Genomic DNA, 26,255 nt, shown 5'->3' with positions numbered 1-26,255 from the left:
CTTGCCTGGCCAGAGGGTTTTTGGTCCTGGCACCAGCCTGGTGGAACTCTCTGTCTGCTGAAACCGGGACCCAACAAGATCTATTATCCTTTTGCCAGACTTGTAAGACAGAGATGTTCTGCCAGGCATATGGCTGAGGCTGAGCTATGGGTGAGCCTACCTACTGGTATCCTGTTGGGGGGTGGGGGTAGCATAATCCCCACCCTGATCTGTTTTTCCCACCGGCTGGGCCGTTGCAGCTCCTTCATCTCCCATCCCATAGAACGTTTGGTTGGGGTTGGAAATATGGGCCGCCATCTGGAGTTGTTTTATTACTGAACTGTATGTTTATGGTTTTAACGCTATTTTTTATTGTACATTTTAGCATTGATGTTATCCGCTCTGAGCCTGTTCGCGGGGAGAGCAGATTATACATTTAATCAATCACTGCAAGCTGGATATCGGTGTTGTTATTTCCATGGGTTAAGTTTCAGTTAATGAAAGAGTTAACTGGCCTCAGTGAGTAAAATGTTGGCACTCACCTGTTCTTTACTCTTCTCAGATTACCAAATTGTCACACAGAGTGATGTCAACGAAAGACCAGAAGTTTTTGATCATCCACGCAACTGCCGATGGTAAGCTCCGTCCTGGTGCATTATCGTGTGGCACGTTTTGCACGTTTAAAATCCATTTTTTAATTAAATTTCTTCTCCTGTACTTTTGAACACTTATTGATCCTCATCTGTTTTTACAGAGAAAATCCACTTCCAGCACACCGCTGACCTCATTACTCACCTAATTAAGGCAAAGGCTAATTACAGCTTGCAGGTAAAAGTATTCTGTAATTGTTCCTTGCATCCCTCCAGGGGGGATGATGCAGATTCAGAGATCGTAAACTTGGGTCATTCAGTAGAAAGGCTGGGCAGGTCATCGGAGGATCGTGTATCCCACGTTGCTTTGGCTGCTGGTGGTTGCCCGTACGCTATTACCGTATTTCCTTATGATACTAGAGAAGTGCATCATCATATGAAAACATGGAGGGTGATAATGGGAAACTGATCGTTACCAGGAACAGCAAAGGAAGGTGGAAAAACAATTATATTAGGAGAGACGAGCCAGGAGCTTGATGGACCAATCAGAGAAAGGCACTAGGCAGGCTATACCGATAGGTCGCCTTCTGAAGAGCTCGGTTGGATAAGCTGTATTTATATGGTGCAAATATATATGTTTTAAATGAATGATATGTATTATTTATATTTTTAATGGCTACTGCTGATGAATTGTGTAGTGTGTTTTAAATTGTTGTGATCCGCCCTGAGCCCACTTGGTTGGGGAGGGCGGACTATAAATTTAAGTAAGTAAATAAATAAATAAGATTCTGAACTTTATACTCGAGAATTACGGCAGACAGTTATAGCAGAGGAAGAATCAGGGGTGAGGAAGAGAACTCTCCTTACCCGAATCTTCCCCTCCAGGATATTATAGATCAAAATGGGTAGCCGTGTTTGTCTGTCTGTAGCAGTAGAAAAGAGCAAGAGTCCAGTGGCACCTATAAGACTAAGAAAATTTGTGGTAGGGTATGAGCAGGGCTTTTTTTCTGGGAAAAGAGGTGGTGGAACTCAGTGGGTCGCCCTCAGAGAAAATGGTCACATGGCTGGTGGCCCCACCCCCTGATCTCCAGACAGAAGGGAGCTTAGATTGCCCTCCGCGCTGCCGAGTGGTGCAGCGGGCAATCTAAACTCCCCTCTGTCTGGAGATCAGGGGGCGGGGCCACCAGCCATGTGACCATTTTCAAGAGGTTCCAGAACTCCGTTCCCCCGCGTTCCCCCTGAAAAAAAGCCCTGGGTATGAGCTTTCGTGAGTCACAGTATCTGAAGAAGTGAGCTGTGACTTACAAAAGCTCACACCTTACCACAAATTTTCTTAGTCTTATAGGTGCTACTGGACTCTTGCTCTTTTCTACTACTCCAGGATATTATAAACGCTCAAAAACTTGAGCAGGCCAATTTTCCCTTCTGGCCCCCCCCCCCACACACACACTTTTAACTGATGCTCACAACAATTGTGTTTCTGGGCATGCCATACACATGTTTTTTTAAAAGTGTCAGGGACACAAGTTTACCTGGGAACTGTAGTTTCCAAAGACAGCTTCCAAAGACAGACCCGCACAGGGTCGCTGGGGGAGAGAAACTGCAATTGTATTCTTGCAGTCTCAGTGGAGAAAGGAACTGCCAGCTCTTCCCCTCCCCTGCCTCTCCGTGCTACAGACAATGCTGAAAATTTGCTTGGGCTCAAACAGGACAGTAATGCAGGGGATCTGAGAGATCTTCTTTGTTTAAAAAAAACTTGAAAGCAATCACGTGGGGCTGCTAATTTGATTGCAGAAGCAATGCTAGAGAAGCTTTAAGCCTTTCCTCCCGTTCTGTTTTCACAAACTAAATTTCCCTCCCCAGGTCCTGGTGTTAGTTCCATAAGGGAAAGCTCGACCCACAGTATGCACACACCAGTACCGGATCCTGAGTGGCTGTTCTCCCTTTCAGGGGCTGAGCAAACCTCCTGTCAGTCACATCAAAGACTGTTTTCATTATTTTCATTGTTTTATCGATTTTATAGGCTTTTGGCTGTGAGCTGCTTGGGCTTGATTTAAGGAGAGGTGGCTAGTAAATAATAAATAAATGCTCAGCAGCTCTCAATATTCCAAGAACAATCAGGTGTTTGGTCGTCACCAGACTTTTTTTTTCTTTTTCTTTTGGAAGGGCAGGCTAATTCTTTTTTTAAAAAGGTACTCACTAAAGGGAGTTCCCTGAGCAAACAATCCCCCAAAACCTTTGCATGGTCATAGATCCAGAGGAGTCAGCCGTGTTAGTCTGTAGTAGCAAAATCAAAATGAGTCCAGTAGCACCTTTAAGACTAACCAATTTTATTGTAGCATAGGCTTTCGAGAATCACGTTCTCTTCATCAGATGCATGGAGGGCAGATGCATGCATCTGACGAAGAGAACGTGATTCTCGAAAGCCTCCATGCATCTGACGAAGAGAACGTGATTCTTGAAAGCTTATGCTACAATAAAATTGGTTAGTCTTAAAGGTGCTACTGGACTCTTTTTGATTTTCCAAAACCTTTGGTAGCATTTGTAACAGGTGCATGCCCTGGTTGCCTGCTAGCTAGAACAGGATAGGAAATTATAACAGGGTGGTGGCGGGCTGGGGGATAAACGATTGTGAGACTTTCCCCTGAACCCCGTCCCTGCTTCTGCTGCCAGATTAGCCCTAAGAAAGACTGAACTGGAATGGATGCTCATGACCCATTGTGTGTGTGTGTGTGTGTGTGTGTCTGGTGCCTTCAAGTCACAGTTGACTTATGAGGACCCCTAGTGGGGGTTTCATGGCAAGAGACTATCAGGAGTGGTTTGCCATTGCCTCCCTCTGCAACCCTGGTCTTCGTTGGAGGTCTCCCATCCAATTACTAACCAAGACCGGCCCTGCTTAGCTTCCGAGATCAGATGAGATCAGGCTCACCTGGGCTATCTGGATCAGGGCAACCCATCTAGTAGCCTTTCTATATTTAACAACTGCAGGTGAGCAAGTCACCAGAGGGGTACTGATCATGCACTGATCTTGAGCTGGGTGGGCCAGACAGACTGAGCTTTGCTTGCACAGATTAAATCTGGATTCTTCCAAAAGTGGGTTCCCAACTTGACATGCTCCTCCAGTTGGAGGAGTGAGTTCCCTAAGGCTGGCTCATGATCCCATGTGTTCTTTTACAGATATACCCCGACGAAGGCCATTACTTCAGTCCCGTACTTGAGCAGCACTTATACAAATCCGTCGTTAGTTTCTTTGGGGACTGTTTCAAAGGCCAGGACAAAATTCCAGTAGCAGCAACAAAAGATGATGAAGATGAGGATTAACCCTTTGGGCTTGTGCTCAGAAGCACAAAGCCATTTGTAATAAGAATATGCAACTGTGAATCTCTGTTTTTGTTCTTTTTTTTTCCTTCTTGAAGAAAGGAGCATTATGCGAGCATGTCTTTAAGATAACTGAGCGGCGAAAGCGGCTTGCTTCTTTCTACTGGATCATGACTCCTTCCTGAGTGGAAGAACATTTACGCATGAGGAACTCAGCAGAAACTGCTGTTTAAAAACAAACAAACAAAAAGGATCTCCATACCTTTATTGCCACCAACTGACTTCTGGAGTAAGCTGCTCGATCAGGAAACTGGACTTAGAAGGAGACTACCCCAAGAATGGCTAGATGACTATTTTTAAAAAGCCCTCTGCGTTGGAAGGATTCACGCAGTAGAAATGGAAACCCACCATCTGTCTGTATTAGGAACCCTTTAGTTAGCGCTTCGTTGTCTCAGATAAAACTACCAACCATTGAATAAAGATTATAGCACAATTATTTTTCAACGGTACTGATTCATGCGTTATTGGCCCATCGTTTCTGCAGCTGTTGGTACCACACTGTTCCCTTGAGCAGGGGATTCGTTTGTACAAAGCACCACTGTAGCTATCACTAACAATCAAGTTCATGTACTGTACAGATTTCTGTATATAGTTTTTACCTGTTGCTTCCTTTTACTTCAGCCTTGTATGGATTCTTTAGCTTTGCAATGTATTTTGGTAAGGGGGGGGGAGACTACTCAGCCAGCTTCGAGGTTGAGCATTCCTGCTTTAGATATCTTGAAGTTCTTCTAAAGCTCCCTGCAACGTTTCTTGTAGATTTGTTTACTGCCTTGATTGCAATTTAGCTATATGAATTGGAATTATCCTTATCAAGTATCTTGTATTGTGCATTTAAATTAAAAGACAAAAACACCTGCTCTTGCAATCTTGAGAGCAAAGAACACTGCGTGGCAGTTTCTGGATCTCATGGTTCAGAGCCCTCTCTGTTTACAGAATTCCAAGAGAAAATGCTTCTAGTCCTCATTGTTGAAGATGGTTGGGGTGGGGAGAATGTGAGTGGCATCTCCAAAGATTTCGCTGTTGCATAGAGTAAATGGAGGCAGTACTTCCTGTCTCCCCTTTTCTGTCTCCTCACTTCCACACTCTCCTCATGCTTTCCTGACTTGCAGACTCTGCTAACTATAATAATTCTAAAACTGCAAATTTTACCTTCATGATAATTCATGCATTTTAATGAGTGCTAACAAGCCTGCTTTGTTGCATTACTTCTTATGATGTTGGTAAAACCTGGGTTTCTGGATTCCAAATGCGCCTTCCTTTTTTCCTGGAATTTTAAACCTAACCAGCTCGCCAATAGCCATCTTTCCCTACCGTCATAGACCTGGGGAAAGTCAAACATCTCTGAAACTTGTCTGAAAGCATTTTGAATTCCTTCCACCTTTTTTTTTTTTTTTGCTATTGTTGCTTCCTGTAAATTATTCCGACCAAATGTACAGCTGGTATGAATACTGTATAATTCATTTTTGTTGTATATAAAAGGAATGTAAGTCTATGATTTGTCAAGTCCCCCAATCCGGTATTAAGTCTTGTGTTCAGCATGCATGCGGTAACACTCGTTTGCTTATTAAGACCCCCTTAGAGGTACTCGCTTAAACTATATCCACTTGTGTGATTCCTTTTGATTGTTTTGACAACTTGAATGTCAATGCCGATTTCTACATTTCTACAGTGTGCTGTTGGTAAAACACCCATTCCAGGCAGCAATGCAGTGCTGATAATTTTCACAGTGTTCTTCATTTTGTGTCTCCATTCGCTTTAGGTTCAGTCTGTTGACTGTTGGTGGTAATTAGATCATCATGGGAGATATGCCAGTAACTGAAACTCAAAGGGGGGAAAAAAACAATCAAGCCCTGATTACGTTGTTTGCATATTATTTAGTGTGCATCAGAATCTGTTGGGACAGGAAGTGCAGAATAATGCAGTTTTCTTCAGCCAAATGCCAGCTAGACCACAGGAATGCTACGTGTCCACGTTTTGATACTCTTACGGGCTTGCAAGCCTGACCCGAACTTGCTCAGAGGAGCCCACAGCCTGCTCTGCCTGTAACATTTTGTTGAGGGAAAGCCAGGGTGTGGCATGGCAGTGTTTGTTCATCCATAAAATAAAGCATTATTTTACCACCCAGGTTACTGTGGTTATTTTTTTGTGAAGTCGTGATGTGACCTTTGCAGATGTCCATGTAGTGCCCTCTTTAATGTCTGCCTGGCTTGCTCGGTAAGCCTGAATATATTACCTGTAAATTCAATGTAAACTCGAGAGAGCTGTTCTGACTATGTTGCACCGGACAGGTGCACAAATCCCTTTAAGGGCTAGATGAGCAGAAGGGCAGCCTTCTGTATTTGTGTGCCTAACGTGTGGGTCTGATTCTACATCCAGCGGTTCCATGCACCTCTTCCCAGTGAGATCACTTGCAAAGAACTGAGGTGTTGGGCAGGGAGTGGAGTGCAGGCGGCAGGTGCGCATCTTTGCCCACACCAGAGAATCAACCCTGATCTGACTGAGGCTGAGTATATACACAGTCCCTGCAGCTGCAAATTTGTAATGTTGAATTAAGAGCCATAAATCATGGTCTGAAGAGTCGGTTCTGATTCATTTACTGTTGCAAGGTAAGAGACTTAATGAAATAATGTTTTAATGAACAGATGAAAGACAGGGAGTGCTAGCGCAGTAGCCAAAGGCAAAACACGCGAGAGGTGTTTGTTTATTCATGCATCTGCCCCCAGCCAGACCCTGAGTATTGACTAAAAGAATGAGCTATGATCCAGAAGGCCCCTGGTTCATATTTCCCCTCTAAACTCAGTATGTGGCTGTTGGCAAGCCACTTACTTCCAGCCCCTAATCTGCAACAGGGGGGGATAATACGGCCTACCGTATAGGGCTGGTGTAAGGATTTTAGTGATTCTACATAGCATTTGTATAACACACATCATCATCATCATCATCATCATTTGGATGTGGGATTGTAAAGGAAATCTGTACAGCTTTGTCTTTGTCAGAAATCTGTACAGCTTTGTCATCCTTGATACTACAGTTTCTTCCCCTGGTCTTTGAGCTCCAAAAGGCAAACTCAATAGCATGGTTTCTGCACCAAGGGGCTTAATTTCAGAATGCTCCCAGCATATAACTGGCTATTCCCTTTAGACTGAACTGGTGGTGGTAGAGAGTGCTGTCAAGTTGTAGTTGATTCATAGCAACCCCTGGTGGAGTTTTCATGGCACTGATCTTAAAAAGCACTTGAAGGGAATCACCTACCTACTTGGCAAATCCCCCCAGGAGCTCAACACCCAATGGGTGATACATCTTTGAACCTCACAGGTGTGCAATGATGTCATGAAGCTATACAGAGAAGGTGATGGAGCGAGCCCTCAAGTCACACCTGACTTATGGTGACCCCTACTGGGGTTTTCATGGCAAGAGACTAACAGAGGTGGCTTGCCATTGCCTGCCGCTGCAACCCTGGTTTTTGTCACAGGTCTCCCATCCAATTACTAATCAGGGCTGACCCTGTTTAGCCTCCAAAATCTGATGAGATGGGGCTTCCCTGGGCTATCCAGGTCAGGATCTTAGACTGAACTACAGGAAAACAGTAATTGATTATTATTTCTAGGTATGAACAGTAATATTAATTGCAAGATTGTTGTTGTTATTTATTGATGGAGGCAGTTTTTGAAAGGACAAAAAAGGTGACCAAAATATTTTAAGTCCTTGAACACCCTGCTCAGATCAATTGACCCTTATGAATTAGCAAGGCCTGAAATACCCCTTTTTATGTATTTTTATTTTTAAATAAATAGTGAAACATTTAAAAAAACAAGTAGAATCCATGTAAAATACAAGCAAAATCCTGAAATTCATAGAACGATGTGTTTTACAGAAGAAGCCAGCATACAGGAGACAGCACAGTTTGAAAGAGTGCTGCGTGTGCAAGACTGGCTCATTGGTCGTGTGCTTTTCCTTCTGAAACCTTCACGTGCCATGTACCAGGTTGTATGTCTAACATAAGCAAGGCACTGGTCCTTGTTCGGTTGTGCTGGGTGCCGTTACACTCGCTGTTTTCCTCAGCAGTCCCATCCATTTGTTCTGACTGCTGCCTGTCACACGCACACCAAACTCTGCTTATTTGAACTGACATGCAGTTCATACAAGAAACTTGTAGCAGGCTTTCTCCAGCCTTTTAAAATTCTCCTTATTGTTCTTTTTTCCCCCCACTTGGGATAACAGTAGCAAGAATAAATATTTTTAAAGGAAAAATCCCTAGTTTTTAAATCAATTTGCAAGATTTCTAACACAACTGGGCAATGCAAAGGCATGAATCATGGTGTTGAAAGTCCAGTCTGCCACCTTCTCCACCTGAAGATAAAAGAATAAATAAGCAGTATGTGCCAATATTAACCACATGCAAAATCCCACATGTTTTAAGCATGAATCTTCTGCATGTTTACATAGCAGAAACTCTTGTAGGCTCCTGAGTGCCTCACCACGGAGTTCTGAGACCGAGTCAATCCTGGCCTTTGGATGAGTGTCTCTGTAGGATGTATTGATGTATTTTTTTCCTAGGGTAGTCCTGTCTGTAGGGACATCTCCTTGGGAATCTGGTCGGATATCCCAACAGAACCAGATGTTGGGCCAGCTCTCATGAACTTTTAGCTCAAGTTCAAAGTGGGCATGCATTGCCAGGGCACAAGGCAGTATCAGGAATCAGTCTCATTGGAGAAGAAAGAACCCCTGGATGGACTGGCCTGTTCGAAGCATGGCTGAGCAGGACAGCAAAGAGTCAGAGGGGAGGAGGTGGGCTTGCCAAGTCTGGCTTGGGAAATTTCTAGAGATTTGGGGTGAAGGAGTTTGGGAAGAGGAGGGAGTTCAGCCGTGATGTGTTGCCACAGAGCCGGCCCTTTGAAGCTGCCCTTTCCCCCAGGGGAACTGGTCTCTGTAGTCCGGAGAGGAGTTGTAATTCTGGAAGAACTCCAGGGCCCACCTGGAGGATGGCAACCTTAGGAGGAGGCTCACTGAGGAATGTAGGCGAAGGAAACTGGACCATAAAGGAGGATGACCCCAAAGTATGATGGCCTGAAGCACTTGGGCTCTCTTTGTGTGGTGTGTCAAGGGGCAAGCATGAGGTCCAGTGGTAGCTGGAGTACAAGGAGCCATGAAACACCCAATTATTGCCGTCCTTTAGAGCTCTCAGAATTCCAGAACTCTGAGCCAAGTTGTTGGTTTTGGTTCTAGGGCTCTTTGCCAGCCATGAAGGTTCAGTTCAACAGATCTACCCAGGGATACCTTGTTGGAGGGTGTGAATTCTGGTTAGATCAGGGTTGCAAATAGTTCTCTGCGACAAAACCTTCCTCAATTGCTTTCTTTCCTTTTGTAAGACTTCTCCAAGGACCCACTTGCGGCAACTCACAAAGTAAAAACAATAAATATAATTAAAAACAACAAAATAAGACGGATCAATAAGAGCTGATAAATCAAGATGGGTAGCCATGTTTGTTTGTGGCAGTAGAAAAGAACAAGAGCCCAGTAGCACCTGTAAGACTAACAACATTTGTGGTAGTGTATGAGCTTTTGTGAATCACAGCTCACAAAAACTGGTATCTGAAGAAGTGAGCTGTGACTCACAAAAGCTCATACACTACCACAAATTGTGTTCGTTTTATAGGTGCTACTGGACTCTTGCTCAGATAACAAACCAGATACACAAATGCATCTGTCTGGGGAATATAAGGGTCCTTCAGCTATTTCGGGTTTAGCTTAACAACTGCAATGACATTGAACTAACTTTTCCACTTTCTCCCCAAACCTTTCCTATGGGATTTTTGCCGATAAGGCCAACGGCAGCACCCCATCTCAGAAGTTCTCCCACTATCAATAGTACACAAAGGTCTGCCTTTGAAGCGGTTGGTGTGGCTCTGCCAAGCTGAGCTACTGAATAATTAAAGCAGTATTTGTGGGTTTTGCACTGAGTAGTCCGAACAGCTGTGGCGTAGTTCGATATTTATGAAGCCAGATCAATTATGCAGGGGCCAGGGCGCGGAGCTCAGCATGGCATTCTTACTGGAGCTCCGGCAGCTACGAGCGGCCATTCATTTAATTTCGCTCCTGCTGTGTTGTCGGATGTGACGGGGGCTACTGCTGAACTTAATCAACCTTACTGGAAGGTTTCAATTGCGGCCTGTGTGACTTGACATGATTTTTACCTGCAGTTCTACAACTTGTTTTTTAAAAAAAATTGTATCCCAACTCTATATTTTAGCATTGAGGCATGATGCTGAGGGTTTTTTTTTGTTGTCGTAGTTTAAATTGTGCAACACAACTGACTCAGATAGAGGAAGACTCAGTCAGAGCAGCGACTGAGCTCAATTGTTGGAACCATCCTCAGCATTAGCCTTTGACAGATTATTCTTAACTAAAATCGCTGCATAAAAGAAAGGCCTATTAGGCTGCCAAAATAGGTTATTACATGAAGCAGGGGGGAAAAAACTAATAAAGGCAGATCACGGTGGCCACATGGGATTTGTGTATGAATCCTGTGGAGCAACCAGATATCTGCTCACCTACTGAGTATAACCCAGGATATGTGTGTGTGCAGGGCTTTTTTTCTGGGAAAAGAGGTGGTGGAACTCAGTGGATTGCCCTAGGAGAAAATGGTCACATGGCTGGTGGCCCCGCCCCCTGATCTCCAGACAGAGGGGAGTTTAGATTGCCCTCGGAGGACAATCTCAACTCCCCTCTGTCTGGAGATCAGGGGGCGGGGCCACCAGCCATGTGACCATTTTCAAGAGGTTCCAGAACTCCATTCCCCTGCGTACCCCCCTGAAAAAAAGCTGTGTGTGTGTGTAATGGCAAGGATAGCAAATAGGGATGTGCACTAAAAGAACCCAGGTATAATTCAGATCCAGATATCCAGTATGCCATTATATAACCCATATTCCAGATATTAGGATGCCAAAATACTAACTTAGTTTGGATCTGAATTTTATTCAGGAAGGAATTCAAATATATTTGGACCCATCAGTCTCTATGGGGGAAACTGTCCGGGGGCCTCATGGGAGGTGTTTTTTGTGAAAAATCTGCCAACATTTCAGGAAGCCTAGTGAGGGGAGAAGCTGCTCCAGTTGTCCTAATTTCTGGGTGCGGATCATAGCCTCTCCAGCAACCAGGCAGGTGGGACGCACTCCTTTTGTGCCTGGGAGACTGAAAGCTCCTCCTTTCCCAAAGGCCATGGCTTTCCAGTCTCTGGGTTCATTCCGAGGTGTACCCATGCCCAAGTCACGAATTCCAGACTCAGATTAATTGAAATTGTATTTCTTGGCTTAAGGAGTGTTTACAGAAGCACAAAGCACTCTCATACAGGCAAAAGGCATAAAACAAAGAAACCTTATTGTGGCTACATAAAACCAGAGTTTGCTGTCTAAGCATCTCTGGTTGCTCATCTCACCCATCCGGTAGAAGGCATGCCCCTTTCCCATCCCTGGTTGGTCTGACTTGGGGACATGCTGAGAAGAAAGGGATAGAGAGGGGAACTGGGTGAGCCAAGAAGCCATCTTTTCTAGGACTCAGTGTATCACCTGGCGACTCAGGAACCAATCAGGCCAAGCTGTTAATCAGCATTTTAGCTGTGTGAAAATCTAGGAAGTGCCGAGAGAGCCTTTCCGAGCACAGCCTCCCAAGGTCAAATGACGGGGCCAATGGGGTAAAAGAGCAGAACCAAGTACATCTAGCAGAACCCTAACCTGGTGCAAACACTGGCAATGGCTCGCATGAACACTCACAATGGCTGATTCCGCACACGTTGGATAATGCACTTTCAATGCACTTTATCAATCGTTTGAGGTGGATTTTTTGTTCCGCACACAAAAAAATCTGTTCCAAATAATCTATAAAGAGGATTGGAAGTGCATTATCCAACGTGTGCAGAATCAGCCAATAATAACTTAGTGTAAGTTCCCTCTCCCAAGGAAGGCCTCAGAAAGTGAGAAGGAGGGGTAATTTTGGGTAACCCAAATTCTCTCTGCAGTGTGCATGGCCTACACTGTCATTTACTGGTTCAGAGGAGCCTCGAGACAGCTGCAGAAGGAAGAGTTGCAAATTTTCCTAGCCATCCCCCTCCCCCAGCCCTTCCTTTCTCTCCAGCAGGGAACCCAGTCCACAGTGCAGCCAAGCTGAGGGATTTCTGGTTAAGCCTGGCCTACTCCAATTACCTCGTGGGTGGGTGGGGTAGCTCCTTTGGCATTTGGACTAATTTATCTTTGCCTAAACGCATCTGAGAGCAATCTTGCTGCATACAGCAGCTTCGTTTGTATGCCAGCAGAAAGCTGCAGTTTGGGGCACTAGCAGCCATACGGAAATTACTCAGGCCTGTCCTGGGATCACCCACCTACCTCTTTGGTGATGGAGGATCACAGGCCCACGGCAGTTTCACACCGGCATCAAAACTGCCAGGGTGCTGTGAAACTGAGCCACTCCTTATTTACTTGATTTACTTGAAAAACGAGTTTTGTGGTTTGTGTTTAGCAAACTCTAGTTTTTAGAATGAAGAATGAGTTAAATTAGTCGGATTATAGGGTTGGTGAGTGACCCCTGCCAGAAAAAGCCGATGGAATTGGAAGACCTTCAGGGGATTCTTACAATATTTGGTGTAGTGGTTAAGAGGGCGGGACTCTGATCTGGAGAATCAGGTTTGGTTCCCCACTCCTCCGCGTGACGCCAGTCACAGCTCTTCCAGAGCACTCTCAGCCTCACCCACCTCACAAGGAGATTGTTGTGGGGATAATAATAACACCCTTTGCAAACTGCTCTGAGTGGGTGTTAAGTTGTTATTGTTGTTGCTGTTGTTATTTTCTTGCTAGATGTGTCCTCAGTTCTCATTATCCCACTTTCTGGCAACAATTGATTCCCTAGGTGTTTTGCAGGAGAGAAAAACGAATGCCAGAGACAGCGCAAGAGGAGAAGGGGTTCTCGGATGGATCTCGTTCTGGGGGAGGGCCTGCTGCCCGTTTCCTCCTTTTGCTCTGATGCTCCCATTGATGGCAGTCTGAGGCTGCCTGATCATTAGACTCATTGCCATCGTTTTGTGGCTGCTTACATTAGATCCCAACTCCCATCAGGAGCAGAAGCTAATGCTCATTTCCTAGCCAGCCCCACAGCAGGCTGGGACAATTCTGGAGTTTCACTAGGACCAAGGACAGCAGTTTGGTCTACTCGGAGCATCATTAGGAGGAGTTTTGGAACATGCAAGGTCTTCCAGCTGGCTGTTGATCATTTGCCTTGGCTGGAATGGAGCAAGGATGAAGAAATAAGCTGTTCCCCCCCTACACACCAAAAAGCAGGAGCAAATGTTGGCCCAGGCTGAGACGTGGGGCAAGAATCAAAGGGTTCCAGAGGGCTCTATAATGGTCTACGATGGTTGTGTTCATGATAGCATGGCTGAGTTGCTGTGGGTTGGCAAGGTCATTGTATACTTTGGTGAGAGGCCGCTCCACCCGCAGAGGCCAAGCCTGGAGCCTAAATCAAAGCTCAGTTTGCTCAACGTACACACAGCAGCTGCCTGGTGGAGCAGCCTGGGGAAACAAATTTTCTGTAGACCGAAATCTGCCAGGTCGACTCATAGCTCCCAATGCTTTAGTTTAACAGGGTTGTGGCACAGTCTGTCTATGGAGCAGGGAGTTCTGTGTTCATTGAATGCTTTTTGGAGGGAGGCGTAGTGAACACCTAATGTCTGGAAAATGGAGAGCCAGGGTAGAAGATTGGCCTGGGGAGTCCTGGATTCAAAGCCCCACTTGGTCAGGAAGTTCACTGGGTGGCCTTCAGCCAGACACTTTCTCTGTGGACATAAAATTGGAGATGGAAGAATCACAACCACCAATCTGAGCGCCTAGGAAGAAAGGCAGGCTAAAAGAAAATAGACAAGAAAACAGGCCGAACCAAAACAGCCCGCTGTCGTCTCCCACTGCTTTTGATTTGGATGATCACTTTGTAACTAGGAGCTGAGTGGTCCTGATTTTGTTCAGAGGACAGCAGGGAATAAAACATACCACAACACGATGTAGTAGGTAAGCACACATCCCTGCTGTTGTTTCAATTTAGCAACAGCAGCAACAAAATTAAAATCAGAATAACTGGAACCCAGCTCACAGAGGAAACCTGTCGAAGGGAAAGGTTGCAATTACCACATGAATGAAATAAATAACCTCACACATGCAGCTAATAAAATTATCCGATGTGCCCACAGCCAGCTAATGAAATTGCCTGCTTAGCATGTATTCTCCATGCAGCAATGCAACTCCCAGGCTGGCTCCATTATCTGAGGCATAGTCGTGTTAGACTCATGGCAGAACAGCAAGAGTCATCTTTTGTAGCACATGAGTGGAAACAGAAATGGGCGAAAGACCATTCGATCCACTCCGGAGAATAACCTTGGCCACAAATGGGGTTCCAACCAAACCACCACATTGAGGATCATGGTCACCCTTTGATGATTTGCACATAAGCCCCAGACTGCAGATGAAGGGAGCATCCAGAGCAGGGCTGGCCTCAGCTGCCAAGGCCCAGGGGGTTGGGCAGGGCTCAGTTCTGCTGATGTCCCTTGCATGCCTACTTGCTAGTGCTCCCTGCTGCATGCACTGCCCAGTGCCATTGACAAAAGGGCTGCAGGCAGCTATGAGCATGGGGAAGGCTCTTGAGCCAACAAGGGAAGGACGCAGAAGCAGGCCAGAGGCAGAGGGTGGGTAGAAGGGAAAGAAGGCACAAGCAGGGGGGGGGGCTGGTGTTGACAGAGGATGGGTGGGGGCCCTGGGAACTCTCTTTCCAGGATCCTCAAAACCTGGACCCACCCTTGATGCCAAGTCAAAGTAGAAGCCAGTTAAGCACTTCTCAAAAACAAAGGTCAAAGCTACTACTTCAAGGAACGCTCTTCCCTGTGCCACCCCGAAGTGGATGGTAGAGCATTCAAAGCTTCGTGAATGTGATTTGCTCATGCTGTAAACAGAGGTATGCCATCTTCCACACCTACTCATTGCACAACTACTTTCTTGCTCCCCCGTCCCATTTTCAGTTCCCAGTGAATTGTGCTCCCTGGCCTGGGCTTACATTCGTCAGTAAGCAGACCAAAGCATTGCCAAGAGATACAGGATACGTTGGGACCAACCACTCCCAAAAGTGAAAGTTTGCTTGTTTTTTAACCTCTTGATTTTGCCTTTTGCAGTCAATCCAGCTACAGGAGACAACACGTTAAGAACTCATTAATATCCACGACCACCACCACCCAGGCACAAATAAGGAGGATACTGTGTAGTTTAGGCTTTCAACTTTAGCCCCCAAGAGTGCCACATCTGAATCTATGCGCATTTCTTTAATGAACCTTCAACTTAGTCTTTAATTATCATGTCACCACAGTTCAAATTAAAAAGAGAAAAATGCAGAGGCGGTTTATATTGCCCGTGGCTCTTCACAGAAAATGGCACCTCCGTGCTCCACTTCAGTTCAGCTACGGAGGGCAAACAGGTTCACTGCATCAGTATGTTTAATGTTTAAGGATTATTTCATGGAGAAAAACTCAGTAACACAAGCTGAGGAAATCAAGGGACCAATTCTGCTTTGCAGAAATCATTGCGAAGACAAAATGTAACCCTCTTGAACCAAGTAGCAATTTGTAAAGCTACCAAATCACTAAGTATTAGGGGCAGATTCAGTCTTAAAACTGGCTCAGCGTTACAATCTAAATACAGGCATTGCTCCCTCTAGTGGCAATATGCAGACCATCCTCAGCTTCCTTAGTCTATTGACTAGTGTGCACATGAAAATCTACCTTCCATTGCAACTCATCCCAACTTAAGGGGCAACATGCTTTCTTTAAGGGTCCCCGAAGGCAATGAAGAACATAGAATGAAATGCAAGTAAGCGGCCCACTGTATGGACTTAGCAATAAGTTATCAGAATATATAACCATTAGGTAAACTGGCCATCTGCATTACCCACCCAATGTGGAAGAAAATCATACCACACAACTGCTCCTGATCTGGCAGTGGTAAGAGACCCAGTGTGATGTAGTAGTTAAAGCGTTGGACTAGCTTCGAATTCCACATTCTCAGCCTAACTTAGCTCGTCAGACTGCCATTGTGAGGATAAAATAGAGGAGCGGGAAGTGATTTATTTACAAAGATATTGCAAGCCACTGTGAATCCCCATGGAGAAAGGAATGGTATAAATATCCAAGGAAAAGGAACAAGATTTTTCTCAATATTTGCCAAGCCAGTACTGACGGCCAACTTACCTAATGGCCATATGTTCACTCAGATGACAGGTAAATGAAATGGTCACCTGTGTGGCAAACCCGTTCTTCTCCTGGGTGCTCAGACAAAACACCCATAGAAGCTCATTGAGGCTTACGGTGCCATTTAAATACCCCAGACAACAGGTTCTTGGGAGCTTGAAAAACTAGAAAAATATATTTTCTTCTCACTGACACCCTAGAATTGTCTATACACAAGCAAGTGCATGAATGGTTGTTGTGGGTTTTCCGGGCTGTATTGCCGTGGTCTTGGCATTGTAGTTCCTGACATTTCGCCAGCAGCTGTGGCTGGCATCTTCAGAGGTGTAGCACCAAGAGATCTCTGTCTTTTGGTGCTACACCTCTGAAGATGCCAGCCACAGCTGCTGGCGAAACGTCAGGAACTACAATGCCAAGACCACGGCAATACAGCCCGGAAAACCCACAACAACCATCGTTCTCCGGCCGTGAAAGCCTTCGACAATACAAGTGCATGAATAACTGAAGCGCTGGCACTGCAGAGAAGAGCAGGTTGTGGGATTTCTCTGTGTGAGACACAGAAGGACTTCCCATCGTGGTGATGTTGGGCAATTTGCAACATATCTAGCAAAACACTCAGTGGTTCCCTCTGCCTGACTGAGAGAAAAGGGGAGGGGAAAGAGGGGAAACCACTGAGATAAAAGGGGAGGGGAGGGGAAATCACCTCCCACACGCATCTCTCTGCACTTGAGGGGGAAATGGAACATGCAATAAATCTGAACGTTTTAAAAACTGTCACATAAAAATAATCAAAAATTAAAGGCGCTAGTACATTTTTCTTCTGCTATTTTATTCTGCACCATTCCATAAGATAGTGCAACATAGGAACGATCCAGCTGACCAATGGGAAAGTGAAAACTTTTCATATTTATATTAATAATTACATTTAGTACGTTTATTTTATTATCTTCATATTCAATTTTGTTAGAAAGCTGGGAAACTGCCTCAGGAAATAGGTTTGAAATTAGCCCCTCAAGATTATTTTGATTAGGTGGACGACAAACTTAAAACAACAACAACACACACACACAAGTGGATACTGTGTATCCAAATAGTTTATTTGAAACTAGTTTATTTGAAACTATTTTTTTCCTAGCTCTGAGGTCCCTGGGAAGAAACAAACTAGAAATTTCACAGACACACTATTTAAATAAACCTCTTGACTGAGATTTGTATGAAAAGAGTGACAAGTGGAATTTTAATCTGGCTGCTCCCAACGATGCCTGATAAAGACATCCTAATTCTTCATTTTTGTATTGTGGTTTCTTATTGCAGTAACTGCCAAGAAGAAGGATTACAGAAACAGGACGGAAACACTAGTACCCCCGTCGCAGTTACTCTTTCAACATCTTCATTGGATTGATGTGTTATTGGCATTTTTGCATCTTTAAAAATTTTCCAAAAAATCCTGTAAATTACTTTGAAATTCTTGTACTCGAGGCACTGTCACTTTACATTTATTGCATTTGTACTAGTTATATAAGCACTTTGCACTTTTATGCGGATTGATACCAGTATGTGAACTCATGATTGTCATATTGGTGACTTTTTATAAAGCCTCTGAGTTTTTGTCTGGCAGTCTATACGTATGTTTAAATGTATTATGAAAATTTGAAATTGTTCTTACTCAATTTTCTTTAATTCCATTCTTTTCTTCCCAATTCTTGTGGTCTAGTTAGTTTTTCACAGTGCTCAGCTTTTTTGTGTGTGGCATCCCAGAATATCTGTCGTTCCTATATATCCCATTCCTATACTCAGGGCCACATAATCCCACGAAGGAGCCTGACGCTTGGGCATGTTATTAAAGGGGAAATTTAAATTAACTATTTTGGAATATAATTACTGGTGGCAGCAATCTACACAGAGGGTGTCAGCAGAAGGTTAAAGGATAAATCGAACTGAAAAATAAAGAGTGTAACCAAGCTGCATCTAGATTTTGTTAGCCTTTGAAATGTGACAGAATCACCACTTTTGTTATTTAAAAATAAACCTGAAATGTTGAAACATCACATTCAGGTTTAGAATTTAGCTGGAACTTTTATGTTGGCTACTATGTACAAAACACGGCACGGCTGTTGCACATTGCTCTTCAGTACTGTCAGACCACATGAACCATTAACCGTCGTTTACATACTAAATCTTACAGTGCAGCACATTTAATACCAAGGAGATTGGATTGCCAAGAAAATCCAGGGTTGCTGCACAGAGGCAGGCAATTACAAACCATCTCTGCCCTGAAAACTCCTTGAGGGTTAACTGTAAGTTGGCCTGCAACTTAATGGCGCAGACACACAGTCAATGTCAGCCTTCACATGCTAATATATATGACAGCAAACATTTTAGCAAGACATCAACATGACACAAGATGGCAGCAAAGGACAACATTGTGTGTGACCGTTGCTTCTAGGGAGAATAGTTTCTAGATCACGATCAATCTTTGGGTGAGGTTATAAACTCCTTTAGTCTTACACTGGGCAACATTCAAGACAAAAACCAAACAGTGGGTGCTGAGTGGTTGTTTGGGGCCTTCCTGCTCAGATCTGACTGGGCTACCGTCTGCTGCATGCTCATTCAACATACTTAGGGTTGAGGTTGCAGGAAATACTGGGTAGTGCCCCCCCCCCTCGTTCCTCACTTGCGTAGATTCTTTGCAGTTCACCTGAAACTGGTTGTAAGAAAGCCGAGCCTCATCTTTCTTGGATCTTTAACTACTGGCTGGCTGTGGCTGATTGGGAGGCAGCAAAGAGATGCCTGAGCTCTTCTGCTCACTTTGGTCCACAACCTTTTATTTATTTATGTCATTTATAGTCCGCCTTTCTCACTGAGACTCAAGGCGGATTACACAGTATGAGGTTAATACAGTCAGTATCAAGTAAGTACATTGCAATACAATACCATAAGGTAAACATACACAAGTTTAAAGACATAGCATTAGCAAGGATCCAAGACATAGCAGAAAATACTGGAGCAAAACACAATCAATTCTAGGACTAACATTAGACAGCATGGAGCAATGGTTGTACATAGGAGTACATATTTAAAGCAGCAGATAATATATGAGGCAAAAATGGTGATGAAGTCTATGATCCCAAACTTGTTAGTGAAGCACCTGAGACCCCATCCCTACAATGCAGCCCTCCCATTTGAGTAAAAAGCCTTTTTGAATAGTTCGGTTTTGCATCGTTTACGGAAAGCCATATTCCTTCATCCCGTACTTGTTTCCTTGTAAAAGAATTCTCTGTCCCATCTGGAGAGGACAGCAACTAGCAACTATCATCCAGTTTTTTCCATACCTCTAAGCATTCTTATAAAGGGAACAGGGATGTAAGTAAATTGTTCCGAATTAGGGTGGGCAGGGGAAGGGTAGTGCTTGTGAAAAAACTAGGCAGTTCTTTTTCCTACTCACATTGCAAATGGTTTATTGGATGTATGATAGTGATCTCTGTGGCACAGTTTTATGATTTTGCAGTCTACCTTGAGTCTCAACAAGAAAGTGAGTGTGATGAGATGGATTAATAATGTGACTATTTGGAAGCTTCAGGTGTAACAACTCATGGCATCTTTGGGTCACATTCCAGAGGCTGCCTCGAGTGCTTCTGTCATGGGTCAACTCACAATTGCATCCTGACTTATGCTGTCACATCAATAACATCATAGTCATTTTGCAGACAGAGAAGAACAATGATGGCAAGGAAAGAATTTCATGCAAATGACCATACGAAAACGGAATATTTATCACCATAATTTGCATGCTCTTTTGCCCAGGGCTCACTTACAGGTGTCTTGAGGGAGGATAGCCCAGATCTTACAGAGGTCAGGCTGCAACTGGATGGGGACTCAAACTGGGGCAGTTGGCAGTTTTCGGAATTCACCTCAACTCATATATGAGGCCAGCCAGAAAAGATGCATAAATTATTAGTGAACTTGAAAAGCAGCGTCCTGCACTTCAATATCTGGAATTAATACGTTGATGAATTGAATGCTTCACATTAGGAAACAATGTTGTCTAATAGATTGGTCCAACAAGGAGAGATGCACAGACCTTCTTCAACTCTGTACTGGATCCTTGCTAATGCCATGTCTTTGTAAACTTGTCTTTGTTTACCCTCTGTCATTGTTTATGGAAACATCCTTGACACTGTACGAAATGTCCTTGATACGGATTGTGCTAAATCTTGCACTATGTAATCTATGTAATCTGCCTTGAGTCTCAGAAAGGTGGATTATACATGACATAAATAAAATATTGCACCCAGAATCATTACTGGACCAAATTATTGCAGCAGAAAAAACCTCCCAAGCTCCCATCCTCATTTAGCACCTAAGACAGATCTCTACCTTGAGGTGGCAGATCTGGCCACACGGACCCATGCCACCGATGGTGCGCTGTCAGCTTCTGGACCAGGCAGTTCTGTACCCACTTTATTTTTGTCTCTACTCCTGGCAACCCCCATATCCTCACCCTTTCCTACTTCCTTCCTTCCCACTTGCCAACTTTTTTCCTGCGAATTTCATATTTATTAACTTCATTTATACCCTACCTTTCTCCCTCTGAGTCGGAGGACATCCTGGGTGTTTCCCACCGTCCAATCGGGGAGGCAGGAAAGTTGATCTTTCTTCCTCTTCCTGTGGATGTATGTGGGAACACCCCCTTTGCCTTCAGTTCCTTTCCTGCCTCAGGGGAGAGCAGTTCACCTTAGGCTAGCTCTTCACTGCCTTCCTAATTAAATCTATCTGCTATAATCTTCCCTTCCTATTTCTTCCTATTTCTTCCTCTTTCTTTCTTTCACCTTAATTTCCTATCTTCCACTGCTTTCTTCTCCTATACCTTCCTGTTTGGAACGTGTCAAGGAGAAGATTGAAGACTGAGAATGGCCTTGGCGGCCTCATCGGATTCCGAAGAGAGTTTTTTGGAGAGGGCGAGCCATCCCCCAGGAGCTGTCTTACCGATGGCGGGGATGTGCTCAGCCGGCGCCGGCTCTCCTTGCGAGGCTGAGCGGCTCCCCGGCGAGAAGATTCCTTTGGGAGAAGATCAGCCCTCTAAGAAAAGGCCTCGTCTCCAGCAGAGGGAGCCCCAGAGCTCGAGAAGTCTGAATCAAGAGGCCTTTAGCTGCAGCAACGGAGGGAGCTTCGTTTTGGCGGCAAACAACAGCACGGCTAGCGTTTTCCCGCCAAGGCCAAATGACGCGCTTCCCAACCTCCCGGCGGGAGAAATGGGACTTAATCAGGATCCAAACGTTCAGGAGAATCAAGTAAGTGCCGCTTACCTTACTATGCCCCCAGAAGTGATGGGCTTTTCTGCGACAGACCATGAGGGAGGAGATCCTGGCTCTTCATAAGTCTAAGCAGCTTCAACCCTCTCAACCTTCCTGCCCTAAGGGACATCGGGATGCCCAGGAGAGTTCTGCCATGCCTTGGCCCACCAAGGCAGCAAGAAAATCCAATGCTTACCCCAGGGGGGTTGGTAGAGACTGGCCTGCAGAGGCTCCCTCCCCCAGTGAAGATTCAGATGGTGGGGACTTCCTCTCTGAGGAAGATCAGGAGGAAGAATCCTCTAGCCATGAACACTCTAACAGACTGTTCCAGGCTGATGATTATCAATATCTCTTAGCTAAAACCCTTTCTGCTCTTGAGCTTCAGGAAACATCGAAGGGGGAGGAAGAGTCATCTACTGGGGACCCTAAGTCCAGACCTAAGGGGAATAAAGAGTTTTTCCCTAGATCAGAAGAGAAATCTAAGGTTTTTCCCTTTCCTGAATACTATGAAAAACAATTGATGGCTGAGTGGGCCACTCCAGCCTCTTGCAAGCATTTCTCTAATAATGTTAAAAAGTTATATTCTCTTCCCAAATTTGCCACTGAGCTCTTGCAGGTTCCCGCCGTGGATGCGCCAGTGATAGCCCTGCAGTCCCATGGGCTTCTGTCTGAGGACGGCCAAGGGGCTATTAAGGACAGTCTGGACAAAAAGGGAGACATAGCCCTGAAGAGAACGCATGAAGCCCTCGCTATAGCAATTAAAGCTTCAGCCATCGCATCGACAGTCTCCCGTGCCTCGGTGGTCTGGGCCAGACGTCTTATAGAGTTATTGCCCGACAACAACAAATGTCTCTTGGAAGGGGCAAATAGGATGCTAAAAGCAAGTACCTTCACGGCCGACGCCACACTAGACGCGATGTCCTTCTGTGCCAGGGCCATGTCATCTACTACGGTCACCAGACGCATGTTGTGGCTTAGAGCCTGGCAAGCAGATATTCAATCTAAAGTCATATTGTCATCTTACCCGTTCCAAGGTAGAAAGCTGTTTGGTGAACAACTGGACAAGATACTAGTAGAGACGAAAGACAAGAAGAAAGCTCTACCTCGATCGCTTAGAGGGAACGAAAGACGCACATTTCGCTTCCAGCCCTTCAGGACAAACCACACCTTGCCCAGACAGCGACAGGAGAACAAGAGAAACTGGTCTTTCCCGAGATCACAGTCACGAAGAGGTAACTTCTCGTCCAGACCTCACAAGTCCATGGGAGCCCGTGGCTTCAGGCCTGACGCAGAGGACAAGGGTCAGAAGCCCTGACTCGAGGGAAGCCCCGGTAGGAGGGAGACTACTTCTGTTTCGTCAGAGCTGGGCGGATTCCCAGGCGGACGCCTGGGCCATGGAAGTAGTATCGTTTGGCTACTCAATAGAATTCTTCTCTCTCCCACCGGAGCGTTTTCTATCATCCCCACTCAAGAAAGACCCAACCAGAAGTGCTATTACCATCAAGGCCGTGCGTCATCTGTTGGATATCAGAGCCGTGGAACCGGTTCCTCAGCACGAGAAGGGCACAGGAGTGTACTCCATCTTCTTCACCGTGCCCAAAAGGAACGGGGACTGGAGATCCATCCTGGATCTGAAGTTTGTCAACCGCTTCATAAAACTGAGACACTTCAGGATGGAGACCCTGCGCTCCATCGCGGAGGCCCTGCGCCAGGGAGAGTACTTGACATCAGTGGACCTGACGGAAGCCTATCTCCACGTGCCAGTGGCCCCTCCTCATCGACGTTTTCTAAGATTCTGTGTCAACGGCAAGCACTTCCAGTTTCGTGCCATGCCTTTCGGCCTTGCCACTGCTCCAAGGGTATTCACGAAACTGTTGGTCGTCCCGGTTGTCAAACTACGGGAGATGGGTCTGCACCTACATCCATACCTCGACGACATTTTGATACGGTCAAGTTCTCAGGAAGCGTCGATCGAGGATACAGACTTAGTAATACAGGTGCTGGAGCAGCATGGCTTCCTGATCAACAGAACCAAATGCTCATTGCAACCATCGCAAGTCCTGGAACACCTGGGACTGTTAGTCAACACGCGATTATGTTCCTTCTTCCTTCCAGAAGAAAAGATCAAGAAGACCAAACAGAGGACAGCCGTCATCATCAAACAACGCAAGTCCTGTATCATGGAACTGACAAAATTGCTGGGCCTCCTCGTAGCCAATTCAGAAGCTATTTTCTGGGGACGTTTTCACACTCGATCTCTTCAAGCTCTTCTACGACCTTATCAGCACCACATTGCTCAAAAGAGATCTATCAGAATACAAGTTCCTCTATCAGTCAAAAGCAGCCTTCGTTGGTGGACCATCGACTCCAACCTCCGACAAGGCAAGGGATTCCTGACTCCACAGCCCATCCAGGTGTTCACGGATGCGAGCCTCTCGGGTTGGGGAGCATCGATGGACGGACGAATCGGACAGGGTCGATGGTCTCCGATCGAACAAAAGTTACCGATCAATGTGCTGGAACTGAGAGCGATCTATCTAGCTCTCATTCAGTTCCAGGATCAACTAGACTCACAGCACGTTCTCATCCGCACGGACAATGTAGCGGCGAAAGCCTATATCAACAGGCAAGGAGGGTCCAGGTCATCACGTCTTCAGAAGGAGGCACACAAGATCATCAGCTGGGCGGAGGACAACCTTCTTTCGCTACAAGCAGAACACATCAAGGGAGTACTCAATGTGGAAGCAGACTGGCTGAGCCGGGAGTCTCTTCACCCAGGGGAATGGTCTCTCAACAGGGAGACCTTCAACCTCCTCACAGAACACTTCGGCACTCCAATGGTGGATCTGTTCGCCTCTCCACGGAATCACCAAGTACGGAGGTTCTTCACCAGATACTTCCACCCAGCAGCAGAGGGCACGGACGCCATGACATCGCTGTGGCCCAGAGGCCTGCTGTACGCCTTCCCTCCGCTTCCAGTGCTGCCCAGACTACTGAGACGAATCCAGGACCAGGCAGCAACACTGATTCTCGTAGCCCCATACTGGCCCAGAAGGCCTTGGTTCTCGACTCTGCTATCGCTGTCGACCCATTCCCCCATTCCACCTGCCAATACGCCAGGATCTACTGCTTCAGGGACCGTTCTGGCATCCTCACCCGGAGTGGTGGTCTTTGACCGGCTGGAGATTGAGCGGAGATCGCTACTTCAAGTAGGTTATCCGACAAAGGTCACGGACACCATGCTAGCTTCAAGGAAAAGATCTATGAATAGGATCTACAATTCAACGTGGAAAGCCTTTGTTCGCTGGAGCAAACGTAAGAAAATAGACCCAATGTCCCCAACAATTCGAGACATCCTGGGTTTCCTACAAGAGGGGTTAGACAGAGGCCTGAAACCTCCTACCTTGAAGAAGCAAATGGCGGCTATCGGCTCAATAATTCCTAGAATAGGAACATCTTCATTGTCTACACATCCTCATATTAAAAGGTTTCTGCGGGGAGCCTCCCTATTGTAACCCTCGGTAGTGCATCGCTTCCCGACCTGGAGGCTACATATTGTGCTCAAGGCTCTCACTAAATCTCCTTTTGAGCCCTTGCGTGACATCTCTCTCAGATGGCTAAAATTAAAGACAATATTCTTAGTCGCGATTACATCAGCACGTCGGATATCTGAGCTGAGTGCACTGTCCATCAGGTCAGATCTATGCATTTTTCACAAAGAGAAGGTGGTGCTCCGGATGGATCCTTCCTTCCTCCCCAAAGCCTATTCGACTTTTCATCGAGCACAGGAGATTGTCCTTCCATCGTTCTGTCCGGACCCTAAGCATCCCAGAGAACGAGACTGGCACACCCTTGACGTGCGCAGGGCGCTCAAGGCATATATTATCAGGACGGAAGCATTTCGCCAAACAGTCGCTGTTCGTCAATATTTCCACTCCTAAGTTAGGACAGAGGATGTCTTCTTCTTCCATTGCCTATAGTATCAAGACCTGCATCAGCGAGGCATACAAGGCTCTCAGGTTGGAAGTTCCAGCTGGCATCACGGCGCATTCTACTAGGAGCGCAGCTACGAACGCGGCCTTCAGGAGGAATGCCTCCATAGAAGAGGTCTGCAAAGCGGCTACGTGGTCCTCAGTGTCAACGTTCGTCAAACATTACCAATTACATACGTACTCGTCGGCGGACGCAGCATTTGGTAGAAGAGTTCTGCAACACGTCGTAGAGGACGAAGAACATCTCCCACCCGAATCATGAAGGGACTGCTCTGGGAGCACCCAGGATGTCCTCCGACTCAGAGGGAGAACGGCCCCTTGGATACTCACCGTGAAGGGTCCTTCTCCTCTGAGGTAAGGACATCCTGCCCTCCCGAGCTCTTCGTCCTCTGTCTGAGTGTTTACTAATATGATCATTCTCATTCTCTTCTACCTCTGCACTAATTAATTAACGGCTACAGTTTGTCTGTTTCTCTACCTTGTCTAGTAATGTAAAGTGATGACAGGGTTCATAGTTAGTAACAGTTGACACTGTTCTTTACTTACAAGTTCTTATCGTTTCAGTATTAAAGTTAGTAGAGTTATTTGCTGTATGGACTGCTGTGGGGAGACCTCCGGAACTGAAGGCAAAGGGGGTGTTCCCACATACATCCACAGGAAGAGGAAGAAAGATCAACTTTCCTGCCTCCCCGATTGGACGGTGGGAAACACCCAGGATGTCCTCCTTACCTCAGAGGAGAAGGACCCTTCACGGTGA

The 26,255-nt window shown here is 45.7% G+C and overlaps 1 protein-coding gene across 2 annotated transcripts in view; it reads left to right on the top strand.

Moving 5' to 3' along the window:
- Positions 1-3,890, top strand: part of DPP6 (dipeptidyl peptidase like 6) — a 496,940-nt gene extending 493,050 nt beyond the window's left edge. For both annotated transcript variants that reach the window (XM_054991455.1, XM_054991456.1), the window contains 3 exons: positions 542-614; positions 734-807; positions 3,747-3,890. In XM_054991455.1, coding sequence (XP_054847430.1) covers positions 542-614; positions 734-807; positions 3,747-3,890 — 291 coding nt within the window. The remainder of the gene's footprint in view (positions 1-541; positions 615-733; positions 808-3,746) is intronic.
- The last annotated feature ends 22,365 nt before the right edge of the window (positions 3,891-26,255 follow it).

The sequence above is a fragment of the Eublepharis macularius genome, chromosome 11, assembly GCF_028583425.1.
Source record: "Eublepharis macularius isolate TG4126 chromosome 11, MPM_Emac_v1.0, whole genome shotgun sequence".
In the NCBI taxonomy this organism is placed as follows: Eukaryota; Metazoa; Chordata; class Lepidosauria; order Squamata; family Eublepharidae; genus Eublepharis; species Eublepharis macularius.
This window is presented reverse-complemented; position numbering and strand designations above follow the sequence as displayed.